At 51.6% G+C, this 14,795-nt stretch overlaps 1 protein-coding gene across 3 annotated transcripts in view; it reads right to left on the bottom strand.

The window, feature by feature from the left end:
- PRKCE (protein kinase C epsilon) overlaps positions 1-14,795 on the bottom strand; it is a 509,389-nt gene that overhangs the window by 9,347 nt on the left and 485,247 nt on the right. The window contains exon 15 of one of the 3 annotated variants that reach the window (XM_060309073.1): positions 11,783-11,812. The exons of the other annotated variants lie outside the window; for them this stretch is intronic. Coding sequence (XP_060165056.1) covers positions 11,798-11,812 — 15 coding nt within the window. The 3' untranslated portion in view covers positions 11,783-11,797. Of the gene's footprint in view, positions 1-11,782; positions 11,813-14,795 lie in introns of those variants that run through there. 3 annotated transcript variants of the gene reach the window in all.

Raw genomic sequence — 14,795 nt, forward strand, 5'->3', positions numbered from 1 at the left:
CAGCGGGAGGACCGGATGAAGAGACACAGGGAGAACCCACACGAAGAGCAGAGTGATGCTACCACAAGCCAAGGAACATCTGGTGCCACCAGAAGCTGAAAGAGGCAAGGAAGGATTCCTCCCCTCCAGGTGTCAGGGGTAGCGCGGCTCTGCAGGTGCCCTGATCAAAGCCTTTCGCATCCAGAACCGTGAGACAATACATCTCTGTTGTCGTAGACCACCCGGCGTGTGGAACTTTATGGTAGTCCTAGGAAACTAATACAAATCCCCAACTTCTGAAGTGGATTTTTTGCATCCAGATGTAACCTCTGACACTTAACCTTGATTTCTTCTTATGGTGGTACTTATTTCTAGGTTGTTAAGATTACCGTAAATAACGATTCTGTAATTTACCTCTCTGAATCTCAGTTTATTTACCAAGAAAGTGGGGATAATAAATCTACCTAGCGTGCTGAGGATTGCACGAGAGCATATAAGTAAACCTCATGTAAGCTCTAAAGTCCTATATGAATGCCATTTTAATTCTGTCATCCATCTTTTCTGCCATACCCTTCAGATTTCTGTCATCCTAAAATCTGATTGGCATGCCTCCCATCTCTTTAACAAGATGCATATAAAAATACTATATAAGGGAAGTTCAGGCTCAGAGCCGTCTGACCTGCCCTCTGCAAAGAGCTCTCTCACAAAGCTGACCTACCCAGTCGCACCAGCACTTTGCGGGTACGGGTGTTAAATCCACTGTGAATCAACCAGCCACGGTCACTTTTTCCATCTTGTTCAGGAGGATGCTATCCAAGACTTTCAATTGTTTTGCTGGAATAAAGATACACAATGCCTGCAGCATTTCTCTCATCTATTAGTCTAGAGGTGAAGTTAATTGACTCCAAGCAATTACCATTTTCCCCTAAGTGTCCACAAACTATCTTCTCATAAAACCTTCTAGAAACTTGCTTTAATCACATCCATCTCAGAGTATCCCAAACCTCATTTTCCCTCTTTCTGAATACTGGGAGACTGTTTGCCCATGTCCCACCATTTGGTACCACTGCTCTATTCCATCAAATCCAAATAACCAAACAGTGGGCACGGCTGATTCTTCACTAACCTGAGAGATAACTCACCTGGGCCTGGCACAGCGGCTTTCAAACTCGGCCGTACAACAGAACCACCGTGGAACTTTAAATGAGAGTGATGCTACACCCACCCCAGAGACTCAGGGTAACTGCTCCAGGATCTGGCCTGGGTGAGTTATAGCTCCCAGGTGACTTCATTAGATATAATTCATTAGTTCACGTCTCTTGGGTTTCAGTTCACCCAAGAGTGGTTTTTGCCCTAATCTTTGAACTTTGAAGATATTTCTCTTTGGGGAAAAGTTAGAGGCAAAATAACAGCCTTGCTATTTGTCATTGTTTTCAGTCAGTGGTTCTCTATCCTGCCTGTGCATCAGAAACAAACATGCATCTATATGGACACCTGGGCCTCAACACACACCTCGTGAATTGGAATGTCCAGGGGGTGGGGCCCAGACCTCTGTAATTTTTTTTTTTTTTTTTTGTGGTACATGGGCCTCTCACTGTTGTGGCCTCTCCCGTTGCGGAGCACAGGCTCCGGACGCGCAGGCTCAGCGGCCATGGCTCACGGGCCCAGCCGCTCCGCGGCATGTGGGATCCTCCCGGACCGGGGCACGAACCCACGTCCCCTGCATCGGCAGGCGGACTCTCAACCACTGCGCCACCAGGGAAGCCCTGCATTTTTTTTTATAGCTCCGTGAGTGATTCTGATGTGCAGCCTTGCTGAGTCCCTCTGTGTAAAGGAGCAGTGGATCTCTTTCTTCCTTCTTTTTCTTAGCAGTTTCAAAGGGACTTTTTGTAGTCTGAAAGCCTATTTGTTCTGGATTCAGCTTCCCCTCAGGGTCACACAATATACTGGTATTCCTTCTGAATTTCATGCCATTCCTTAGCTATTTTATAACGGTCTTCATAAAATCAGGATACCCAAGAGCTCACTGGCAAACCACACTGGTTTCTTTAGATGTCGCCCTCCGAGAGGCAGCGTAGCCTAGTGGTTTAGCATGCACGCTAAACTTTGTGGCCTTGGGCAAATCAGGAATTCTCTCTTGTGCCTCAGTTTCCTCATCTGTAAAATGGGGATATTAGTAGTCCTCCCCATATACTTGTTATAAGGATTAAGTGAAATAATACATTTAAGTGATGAGAACATTACACAGCAGAGAGTAAATGTAAATTATTAGTATTGCTTCTTTGTCAATATTGATCACAACAGTACGGTTAGAACAAAGAGCGTTGTCTTTGGGATGATCCCTGATCTCAGTTCACAGAATAATCACTGTATCACCGGGGTGACCTGTGTGCTTTCATCTCCTGTGTACTCCAAATACTAGGACTAACGAGTCTTCTCTCAAAAGCTAAGAGCCAGAATTGTGACCCACCCAAAAGGACGTTCCTGATCCTTTTATTGCCTTCCTAACCTTGTTTGTCTTTCCTCATTTTCACGGCCATTACATTTACAGTATGGTCTTTGTATATCCTAGTGGGCTGTCTTTAAACTTTCTGGCATAAAGCAAGATAAGAAAAACAAAAAGGAAGAAAGAAGATGAATTTTACTTTTAGCAGTGCTGGCTATGACATCATTTCTTCTTTTCTCTGTAATGAGCCGGAGGGTGTGTGTGTGTCCACAAGGAGCTGCAGAGCTGGTGGCAAAGTGGGCAGCACATGCCTCAGCAGCTGGTGTGTTCCTTCAGGGACACAGACCCAGGGTTCCTAGGTCTCCTGAATTCCCAACAAATACCCCAGACACATTTTCATGTTAGATCTCCTAATGTTTGCCAACGAATTCAATTAAAAATAGAGCAGCTTGGTTGAATGGGTTGCACGGCCCTCCAGCTTGTGGCCTCTATTTAGTAAAGCTGTTTCCACCTTTTAGGGAAAAAGAAAATCAAGACCCATTTGCTTTTTAGGCACAAATGATTAGCTTCATGACATGTAAAAATGGGAAGCCACTTGGTTCCTGGCCATTCCCTGGTCCACAGGAGAGAATCATGGCAGCAGGCTGGCCTCTGCTACTAGCATACAGAGATGGGGAGCCACCCAAGCCTCAGGTCGAATGCCCCCTCCCCCATAATCTGGTCCACCACCTCATCTAAACCATGTCTGAGGGAAAGCCGCTTCACTCCTGAGGTAGTCTGCATATGTAAATGTATTATTATTTTTTTTTTTTGCGGTACGTGGGCCTCTCACTGTTGTGGCCTCTCCCGCTGGGGAGCACAGGCTCCGGACGCGCAGGCTCAGCGGCCACGGCTCACGGGCCCAGCCGCTCCGTGGCATGTGGGATCTTCCCGGACCGGGGCACGAACCCGTGTCCCCTGCATCGGCAGGCGGACTCCCAACCACTGCGCCACCAGGGAAGCCCGTAAATGTATTTTTTAAATGGACTAAGTCCCTCAGACCAAGAGGCATTCTGAACTACCAACTACAGCTGAATTCTGTCAAATCCACTGCTTGATGGAATTCAACTATTCCCCGTCTCTCCTTTTCCCTCGTAACTGTTTCCCAGATTATTAAAAAATCCACAGTTTTACAAATTCCATTTGAAGAGTTGCTTTGGAAACTCCTATTAGCTACCACTAACCTCCTCCCTCACACCTAGAAATACTTCAGGGATCAAAGGAGTTCAGCCAACTACAATTTGTCTGTACATCAGTGGTTTACAGGAGTCTGCAGACTCAGCCCTCTGGGATCTCCTTTACAGGGGAGGGCAGGTATCCCTGTTCTAAAGAAGCTGTTACCACACTTGGAACATCTGTTATGGTGCTTTTTAAACAAAATTTGGGGGCTTCTACCTGAAGGTTCGTTTGGAAGGCAGGGCCAGCTTAGAAACCTACAGAAGCTTGAAAGGGGAATCCAAGATACAACTCCCTGTATCCCCTGCTCCCACAGAAGCAGGGAATGTGGTCCCTGATAAAGTGGGGAGCTTGTTGAGGTGATTTTCAAAGCTGCTTCTACCTGTGTATTCCATGGCTCAATCATTTGAAGTAAAACTAAAATATTTCAAACAAGACTTCCTGACCTGGGTTCCCACTCTTAGAGCATGGATGGCACGTTGTCTGTGAAAGGCCAGCTAGTAAATATCTTAGGCTTGGTGGGCCATGGGGTCTCTGTCACAACCACTCCCCTCTGCCGTGTGGCACGAAGCAGCCCTAGGCAAAGTGTCAGTGACTGCGAGTGGCTGCGTCCCAGTCACACTTTGTTTATGGACGCAGATATTCGAACTTCTTATAATGGTCAAGTGTCACCATTCTTCCTCAACCACTGAAGAAAAAAGTAAAACCCATTCTTAGCCTGAGGGCTGCACAAAAAGAGGCAGTAGGTTGGACTTGGCCGGTGGGTCAGAGTTTGCCGACCCCTGTACTAGACGAGGGACTTCACGGCTTCCGGGAACCTCGTGAAATACAATCCAGTGTGTTGTACGTATGGGCACTTTTGGGTTTTCCTGGAGAGAGTTCACTGCAGCAGATTCTGGAAGGGGTGGCAACTTCACTGCTAAGTTAGGAATCACAGATTTCAAAGTTTCCCCTCAAACAAGGCCTGAAATTCTCTGTGGAACAATAACTCTGAGGAATCCACAGAGAGCAGAAAGCCCTGAGAAGCAGTCTCAGGACCGTAAATGTCTCCTTTCGCTCAAGTCCCTCGTACCATGGAGGCCCCCCACATGGGGCGTTGCCTTGGGCCTGTGTGGTGCTCCATGGGAAGGCTGAAGGGTCCCTATGAAAATGGTTGGGAAAAGTCCCCCGGACGCAGGCTCTCTGTCTAAGGCTATTTCAAGACCAGGTGGAACCGTTTGTCTCGTAGCTTTGGCCTCACAGACACAGCATTTCTTCATTCCTTTTAGGGAAGGAGACATTTCTGGGCAGTTCTGAAGGGCGGTGCTGACACCTGCCTCCTGAAACCCTCCCAGGCCTGCCCAGGTCCACACGTGGACACACCTTTGGCTGTGACTATCTGCTGTTAAAACTTGGTAAAAAAGTATAAAGCATACATGTCAGTCAAGATTCATTTTGGGCCGTGTGGTCAAGGACGCACCCTCATAGTCTGTACGGCTCTCACTGGCCCTTGACGACGTTCAGTTTGGAGTTTTAAATGGCCTAGAGGTGTCTCCAAGTGCCCCAAGAATACTGGCTCCTTGGCAAGGCAAGTAGCATCTCGGGGCCACCTGCATCTTCTGTCGCTCGCAGTACCCAGCTCACAGCCGGGCCTTAACTAAGTGGACCCCGCTGAGTCCCCAGGTGACAGCCCAGAGCAAGAGCTCTTCTCACACAGGGGAGCCCGCCCCCTCCAAGACAAGACATGAGAAGAAAGGAATGCCCGTTTCCCTCTCAAATGCTGCAAAGGAGCTCGGAAACCATTCCTGAGGCCACAAGGCCTCCATCCTGCTGCTAATAAGAAGGGTCTGGAACTGCTATGTGGGAAAGAAATGCCCCTTCCTAGAGAACTAGCCCCAACCCAGGCGGGTCCCCCTCACATACCTTGATCGCCCTGTGCCTCTCTTTCCTTGCCCTCCTTGTAACTGGGGCTAAAAAGTGACTTACTCAGTAACTGTCTCCTGCACAGGCTAGAGGCCCTGCTCGGGGGCCTGCCGTGTACTTCCAGCAGCAGCACGGCTCAGTCCCTCCATGTGGACAACATAATAAAGCTCAGGGATGGAGACCTGCCTGATGCATTTAACCTCACAGCTACCCCAACTCCCACTGCAAAGACTAGCAAGCAGCTGGCCCAAGGTGGGGCCGCCCGGGGTGGAGCCAGGGTTGGATTCAGCCTGTTCTGACCCCGGGCCGGGCCCCTGGTGTGTGCCGTCCTGCCTCCCGCTAAGAGGCGTCAAGGCGGTCACCTGTGCAAAAGGGCTGAAGCGCCGAAGCCACCGGCTTCACCAATAAACCAACCAACCGACCAACCAATCAGCCAACAAGCAAACAACTGCCCTCCGCCCTGCATCCCTCAAAATGTACGAGGCTGCCGTCCCCACTAGGCCCTCGGGGGTCATTTCCTAGGGGGGAAGGGGAAGACAGCCCTTCGAAATTCTTCGCTATGACCAAGAGTAAGAAATACATGTTATATATGACCTAGTGGCCATCACCTCATTCCACCGTCCCCAAGAAGAGATGCAGCTGCTACACTTTACCCTCACCGGATGTGATGCAGTCTGTGTTCTAGCCTCTCTACTTTGTTCTTTTCTTTCCTTTTCTCTTCTTCTCTACTCGACCCAATTCTACCCTATCCTAGTCTTCATGAAAAATGTTTTCTGCACCTGACCCACTAAATTGAGTTTACAACCCACTGATGGGTAGACCTGGAAGGAGGGCAGAGGGGCACCGAGCAGGGATGTCTGGAGCTGACAATGTGTAGAAAATACAATGTCGCTCTGCAGGAATAAGAAGCCTTAGGAGGAGACGGCACCCTGCCTGCTGCGGCCTGCCCAAGGCCTGAGCCCCTTGCCAGGCTCCGCAGCGAGCTGGCCCCACGCAGTGGGACGTGCAGCGGCAGGCCCCGTGGCTGCTCCTGCTGCAAGTGGGCAGACGCACAGCGGCAAAGCCAGCCCCGCTCTGCCTCTAACCGGGGCCCTTTTTCATTTATCATCGACTTTTCACATCAGTGTCATTGTTGACAGCTGTTGAGTTTAGCCACTCTAGGGATGCTTTTGGGTACTCAGAGAAGAAACTTTCCAATCAGTCCTGGCGAAAGCCCTGATCCTGCACTCGACAATCCCCCACTCCAATCCCCCGCCCCGTATTTATGAACATGTCCTGGGTGGAGATCAAGCTCTCTTGGCCTGGGACATATGGTTGCTCTGCCTACTGGCTTTGAAACGGGAACTGTAAACACGCTAATAGATGCCTCTCAAATCACGATGAGGTCACCCACCTTCTCTTACCATTCAACAATTTCAGGTTTCCTAATGCAGGATCTTATCACCCCAAATTCCCAGGCACATACTGGCATAGCTCTTGGGCCATAAAAGGTGAGAAGAGAATTTTGAGATGGAACTAAGAGAGAAAACATTCTCTGGAAAAACACTGTAGATCTATAGAATTCATTCATTCATTCCACACAGATATATGAATTACTACTATGTGCCAGGAGTTTTTGCTGAGGACGCAGCTGTGAACGAAACAGAAACACATCCCTCCCCTAACACATTAAGCAGAGCCTCCTAGTAGTCTTTGCAGTTGGGTGATGGGCACATGGGGATTCCACTTGTCTCGCTACTTTTGTACATGCTTGAAATTTTCCATAATAAAAAGGTAAAAATATAAGTCTCAAACACGTGATGCTGAGTGAAAGAAGCCAGACACAAAAGAGTGCATACAACATGACTCCATATACGTGAAACTCTAGGAAACAGAAATCTCCTTTCCAGGGACAGAAAGCAGATCAGGGGCTGCCGGGGGCAGAGGCACCTGGGAACTGCTTGGCTATAGAGATGTTCTTTTTTTTTTTTAAGAAGATGTTGGGGGTAGGAGTTTATTAATTAATTAATTTATTTTTGCTATGTTGGGTCTTCGTTTCTGTGCGAGGGCTTTCTCTAGTTGTGGCAAGTGGGGGCCACTCTTCATCGCGGTGCGCGGGCCTCTCACTATGGCGGTCTCTCTTGGTGCGGAGCACAGGCTCCAGACGCGCAGGCTCAGTAGTTGTGGCTCACGGGCCTAGTTGCTCCGTGGCATGTGGGATCCTCCCGGACCAGGGCTCGAACCCGTGTCCCCTGCATTAGCAGGCAGATTCTCAACCACTGCGCCACCAGGGAAGCCCTAGAGATGTTCTTTACATTCATGAGCCGGTGGTTACATAGGTTTGTTAAAATGCATCAAAATGGACACCTTAGGGCTTCCCTGGTGGCGCGGTGGTTGAGAGTCCGCCTGCCGATGCAGGGGACACGGGTTCGTGCCCCGGTCCGGGAAGATCCCACATGCCGCGGAGCGGCTGGGCCCGTGAGCCATGGCCGCCGAGCCTGCGCGTCCAGAGCCTGTGCTCCGCAATGTGAGAGGCCACAACAGTGAGAGGCCCGCGTACCCCAAAATAAATTTAAAAAAATGGACACTTTAAACAGGTAACTTTTCAGCTCTGTAAATGTCATTATAGTAAAGTTGATTCAAAACCTGCAAACATCCCTGCCCTCATGGAGCACGTTTACACAGAGTGCCTGGGGCTGGGAGAAACCTTAGGGACAATGCAAGTCCCTCACTTTACAGGAAAGGAGCAGAGAGATTCAGCGCCTTGTTCAGGGTTTCACAGGCTCTCACAGCAGGGACCTGGACCCAGCCCCGTCCAGTGTTTTCCTCTTAGCTCACTGCCTGTGATACAGAGTCGGGGCTAAGTTCTGAAAGCCCCTGTTTTGGGGTGAAGTATTCTGGATCATTCAGTGGAACACCCACATCCTACGTACCTGGGTACCTGTAGCCTGAATCTGCCACACCTCCCCAGGAGGACCATCAATCCTGTCGTTTCCAACACTAGGGGAGGCGCCAGTTGCTTGCGGGGAGAAGGAAGGAGCGGCTGAAGCTCCCAGTCAAGGTCTGGTTTATTTTCTAAGTCATCTCAGCTGACAATCCCCACTCCAGTCTTATCTGCCCATCTCCCTACTTCAGGCAATGATCTTATTTCACTGTCCCCATCATTCTGGACCCTCCTCCACACCTAGCTGGGCTCACACACCTGAAATACTCCACTGACATCCAAGCTCTGTGCTCAAGAAAACCCCTTTGGGGGTGGAGTAGGTCTCAGAAAGGAGGGACCCGAATAACATGCAGGCTCAAAAAGATGCAGGCCTGTGAGCCAGGTCTTCTCTCTTTGAAGAGCTGAGGTTGATGAACAACCTTAACGAAGCTTCACTAACCCAATGTGTGTTTGCTAGAGCCTGGAACTCTAGAATAACATCTGAGCGTCAAGCTGAGGCCAAGTCCAATTCTGTTATCACCCCTTATCCCAGCACAAACAATGGGGAGTAAACAGGGCACTGATCCCCCGAGATGCAAAACTGGGTTTCCAAGAGCTTCCCTCCGCTATGACAGATGCAGCCCTGGAGTTTCAAGGTCCTGGACTTGTAGGCTGGTGTGGACGGGGGAACCCTGTCAGGTGGCAAAATGTCCCTTGGTGCCTACACCCTTCAGAGCGCAAATGCTGGCTTGAGGGCTGGAGGACGCAGCCCCTCCATGGGAAAAGCTTGAGATTCTATCTGCTTTTACTTTGACTCACATTATCCAGCCTCTGACCGCTATGCCCCCCCGACCCCCGGCTGCAGGACCACCCTGTAGCCTTCTCTGCAGAGACAGGCAGGAGGGCACTGCTCATCCAGCTACGTGGCCCTTCTGGACAAGATCTTCTATGAGACCTCGGGTGGGAAGTGGGTCCTGTGACCCACAGAGGCCTGACTGGGGAGGCCATCTTCTTCGTTCCGTCCTCTAACCTCGACAGGCAAGCCTCAAGATTCCCCTCCCAAAGACAAATCCTGAATTTCATCCCATTGCCTGGTATTCTTCAAGTACTTCGTGTTCAGTATCTCCTCCTGCCATCTAAGCTCCTCACGTCACGCGGTGACTTGAACGTGTTTGTGTGCGTAGGGGATTCTTTTCTTCTATGTTTACCTCCCCCTCCAGGCCTTCCCAGAAGGCACAGAGCACATGCTCACTAAATACCCATTAAGAAGAGCTGATCTGAATCCTGCTTTTCCCTTTTCCCTTTCATGCCTTGTCCCGTGTAGTTCTCTCTTCCTAACCCTTCCTGGCTTTCTCTGCCAAGATCCAGCAACTCTCGAGAACCTTCTCCGATGGCCCCTGCTCTCCCCACTTTCCATCAGGCACAGCCTAGTGGGTCCCATGCTCCCAGGTAGGATGTGTGTGTTACCTTAAGTGTCCACGGGGCAGGGAGGAGATTAAATTCCATCTACACTAGTTTGGTGAATCCATGAAGGCGAATCCCAACCTCACAGCTATTAAGTCGTAAATAAAAACTTTGGAGCTTATGGAAATGCCCAGCCTAGGGCTCAGATCCCTCCCCTGGGGTGGGTGCTGGGAGGACCAAAGCAAAGCACAGGTGGGCCCTCCAGCCCTCGGCCACAGAGACGCTCCTGCAGTCAGAATTCCCCGATGGAGTAATCTCCTGTGTAGAGTCAAGGACGCCCCACTGAGGCTGCTTGGCTTAGAAATACCTGGGAAGCTGTGACTGCTACCATTTCAGGGCTGGGGCACTGAGAGCCACACAGCCCTGCTCAGCAAAAACACTGCCGAGACCAAAGGCAGGGAGAGTAAAGCTGGCGAGCACGTTCACAGAATAAAAGTTGGGGAACCTCGGGGGTCTTCCAAGGGGCAAAGGACTGGGAATATTGGCATCTGGGGTGAGTACCTGTCCTGCAGCGCCTCCTTTCTAGTACCCTCCCAGCTCAGACCAGTGGCTGTGCCGCAGTTAAGCCCAGGAGGCTCTCGGGCAGCGTCTGAACTGTGTTCTCTGCCCGTCTCTGCCTTTCTGCCCCGTAATGGATGGCTGTTGCCCTGAGCACAGGGTGTCATCCCTCATCTGAACTCCTGGCCCCTCCACCCCTTTGGGACAGAAATACTGTCCAGACCGGCCTCCCTCAGCTTAGACCCCCACTGTCTCCGTCACTGACAGCATCAGCGCCATCCCCAGCACTCACTGTGTATGAAGGGCTCTCCTCATCATCTCACATCGTTAGCTTTTCCTCTCCTCACAGCAATCCAGTGTGGTAGATTTTATCATCCCCATTCTATGGATCAGCAGACTGAGGCTCAGAGAGAGGAGGTGACTTTCCCAAGATCCTACAGCCACAGTCAGAACCTGGCTGCATCTGATGCCACACCCCAGCCTCCAAATACCACACCACCTCCTGCAATCCTTAACTCTTGATTCTTGGAGTCTTGGGATAAGAAGGAGAGGGGCTTTAACAGGCTGGGTTGGGGGTGATGAATGGAGAGACAGGAACTAAAATTTATTGAGAATCTGTAGTATGCAGAACATCTGAGGTTTGTAAACTAACCCTGGGGTAATTCTGTGAGCGGGTATCCTCAACCCCATTTTACACATAAGGAGGTCGCGGCTCCAGGAGGCTGGAAGTGAATTCCCAGGTTCACACGACTATCCTGGGACAGCAATTTTATTCCTACCCAGGCCTCTCTGGGGTGAAAGCGAGTGCCCTGTCCACTTTTCCATGCCATCACCTGGGCCAACTACTAAAAACAGGTTCCTGGACTTCTCCCATGCCCTCCAGCCCCGGGCCAGCATCCTGGCTCTCGGAGGGACCCTGCAGCCTCTCGGAGGCTAAGGGCTCTCACTCTGGCACGGACACAGGCCAGCGGGATGTCCTTACATGTCTGCAGGGACCGACTGGGCCCCATTCCTGCTCTGCCAGGTGGAAGGTGAGGACAGCCTCTCATGGTCCCCGGGGCTATGTCTTCATGGTTCACGCTTTCAGGAGGTCCCTTGGCCAGTGGGCTGGCTTTAGGGGAAGGGGCTGCCTGTTCAGCAGGGCTCCTCCTCCGGCCGCTGAGTTGGTGAGGGTGTGAGGGTCTCAGGCCCACTTCCCAGTTTTCTCTCAGCACAGCCCAGTCATGCAGGAGCATGCAGGAAAGGCCTCCCTTGGGGGTCCCGCCATGCAGTGTGGATGGCTGGATGGAACAGATCATGAGGTTGAAAGGGGCCTCCGTGTCACCCGGCCTGAGGGCTCACCTACCTGGAAAGACTCCCCACTCTGGAGGCCTTACCTTAAAGAGGGACTTTCACACTGAAGCAAACTTGAAAAGAGAGAACACGTACACAAAGAGAAGTTTACTTGGCTGGCATTTCCCTCATTGGCTTTGGCTTTCACTGAGGACAGCTAGGCTGCTGGGGAGGCAGACCTCTCCCTCCTCTGCCGGCTTCCCCCCCATTCCAGCGCCGAAGCCCCAGGAGCCATAATCTCAGAGCCTAATGCGTTTGGGGCGGGGAAGGTGTGTGCAGGAGAGAAGCCAGGAGGGAGCAAAATACCTCCAAGATCTACAAGGTTGGATGATGCCCTTCAACCACACCAAACACATCACTTCTCTCTCCTACAGGCCCCAAGGAAGGCAAGCCCCATGGCAACACGAAAGCTAAGTGGGCTCCTTTTAATGGCAGCAAATGGTGCCGCCATTTTGGAAGCAAATCCCCAGTGGGATGGACCAGTGAATTCTACGCCTGGCGACTTTTTCCAGCATCAAAGGCCGTGGAGCCAGCCTCGCTGGCTTTTCTATTCCCCCACCTGTCCACTGCTGTATGCCCTGCTCTGAAGCCAGCCACCCCCAGAAAATGGATTTGAGCGCATGACGGCACCAGGTCTCTGGTTTGGTGTTGAGAGCACACTGCTTGTGCAACGTCAGTCGAGTATGTGGTTGGATCAAGGGTGGACGGGAGGAGCATAAAAAGGAAAGTGGAGGGGGGAGAATATACAAGATAAGACAGCTGGGAGGAAAGATGAGAAGGAAATCTTCACGCAGAAGCAAAAGCCACTGAAAAATGTCCTGGGGTGGGGTTAGTGCAAAGGGATGAGAAGCTGTAGGCGGGAAACCCAGTGGAATACTGACAGCTGGCGAGTCAGGGCAGTGGTTAGATACGGAGGCTCAGGCGCCAGGGAGCAGAAGTCTCAGCTCAGCAAACATCTCAAGAAGGCAAAGGCCTGGAGGGGACAGCAGCCAACTGAAGTACGGGATGGAACCTGCCCAGAGGCCAAATTCCAGCTACGGATCTGGACAGTGTCCTGGGTGATATCTTCAGAGGGGCGAGGCTTCCTGCAGGGGGGATGGAAACCAGGCCTGGGAGCTGTTCTCCCGCCATATCCTCAGCCCCTGTGGGGGTGATCCAGGGACCCCCGCCTCCAGCTGAGCCAACCTGGGCAGAGTGCAGGCCTGCTGTGCCCACCAGCTGTGGAGGGGCTCCGTCTGTGCGGGGGAGTGGGGACGGTCAGGAGCTGTGGAAAATAGGCCACTACGTCTTGTCTCTTCGTAACTCCTAGACTGGATGACATGACCTCACCCAGTCTCCCCCCAGCCAGACAAAACCAACTCCTTCCTGAATCAGACAGGCAGGAGGCCCCCCAGGGTGCCCAGATCCAGTAGGGCCAGCTGAGGAGTGGAGAGCAGCTACTCCGAAGGATCCTGGGCACTAGTGGTATCCTGGTGTGACGTCAGCGGGGCATGGGTAGGAAGCAAGACAAGCCCTGGAGTTCCCTCACGAGCCGCAGGACCTCGACCGAGCGCCCTGGGGCTCTTCAGCCCCATGAGACAGGGGAGTCTGTGCATCGCTTTCCTTGCTGCTAAAACTCATGCCCAGTGTCTTCTCCAGGCCACCACCAAGGTGCATGGCTGGAGATGCCTGCTCATAGACTTGTCCCCTTCCTTCTCACAGTGGCTTTCCTTTAACTCGGAGTCTGTCCCTAAGATCTAAGAAACTCACACCATCCCTGGCTGCTTGCGACCCACCATCTTGGCCACTTGTTCCCAATGTCAGGCTCCAGACCAGTTTTCTCTCCTCCCTCCGACAAAACCTTTCTTCTGCTGCTCTCCTTGGAAGGCATCTGATGTGTCCTCAAGTTATGTGATACCCGAAGCCCACGGGAAGCCTGTCCTGTGTTGGAACTCCCTGCCCCGTGAACAGAAGATGACTTCTGTGGAGACATACCTCAGCTTCCCAGTGTCTCTCCAATGACCTCTTGTGTGTGGCCATCTATTCTGTCTGGGGGTGAGGCTGACCCTGCTTTTGGAGCACAGAGCCATGTTCACCCCTGGCATCTGAGCCAGGCAGTCCCACACCCCTGTGGTGAGTCCTGAGATGGTTAGAGGGGGTGATGGCTCATAAACACCTGTGTGAGTTTTCACATGGGCCTTACGGGGCTTTTAGGGATGAGAAACACAGTATGTCCGCCACTGCAGTGGGCTTTAATTCAACTTAAAATCTGTTTCTGTGGTACACAAGCCCACAGATGGCTCAGGGTGGTGTCACGAACATGTTTCAGAAACGCGTTTCCATTTAAGGGTCAGATTTGGGACACCTTTCCAACCTGCTGACTAGATGAAGACTGTTCTTTTCTTTTCCGATTTTAGTATTTCTCTGGAGAGAAATCTCTAGTCCCAAGGATATAGCTGTGATCAGAGATCTAAATAACCTGAATACTTCTTGAATGACCTACAGCCGAGAACTCAGCATGGATCAACATTACTCAGCTCCAAATGCGACCAGAAACACCTCTTGTACACACACATAACACAAAGTTTCCCTTCTTACCCTTCCTTTGGATGTTCTAATTCTCTCCTCCAAACTGAATTCACACCAACCAAATAAACGCCCTGACCCCCAACAGTGCTGAGGATGACTCTGGAGGTCTGTGGGGGGCGAGGAGGAACACGCACAGAGGATGACTTCCAAGGCAATGATGGACTCAGTCTTTAGGAACGCTAAGACAGCTCTGAACTCAGTGGGAGCTCCTGGACGGCCCCTCGAAGCCTGCTTGAGCCCCTCAGCGAAGGAAGCCAGCAGAGTCCTGCCCTCTGGTCCCAGGCTGGGGACCCGGTGGGAGGCCCTGGGAAGGGAAGTGCAGGGCCCTTGTGCTCTAGGTAGAGAGGTAGTCCCACCTGACCCACAGGATGGGCTTCTACTGCTGGTTCCTGGGGGGCCGTCACCCCCTGACTGCAGGAGCACCTGCACCTCTGGCCAGGGGCAGCTCTAGGATAGCGGACTGGGTCACCTGCTCGGCCTCCTGGTTCA

Source organism: Globicephala melas, chromosome 12 (genome assembly GCF_963455315.2).
Source record: "Globicephala melas chromosome 12, mGloMel1.2, whole genome shotgun sequence".
NCBI classification, from domain to species: domain Eukaryota; kingdom Metazoa; phylum Chordata; class Mammalia; order Artiodactyla; family Delphinidae; genus Globicephala; species Globicephala melas.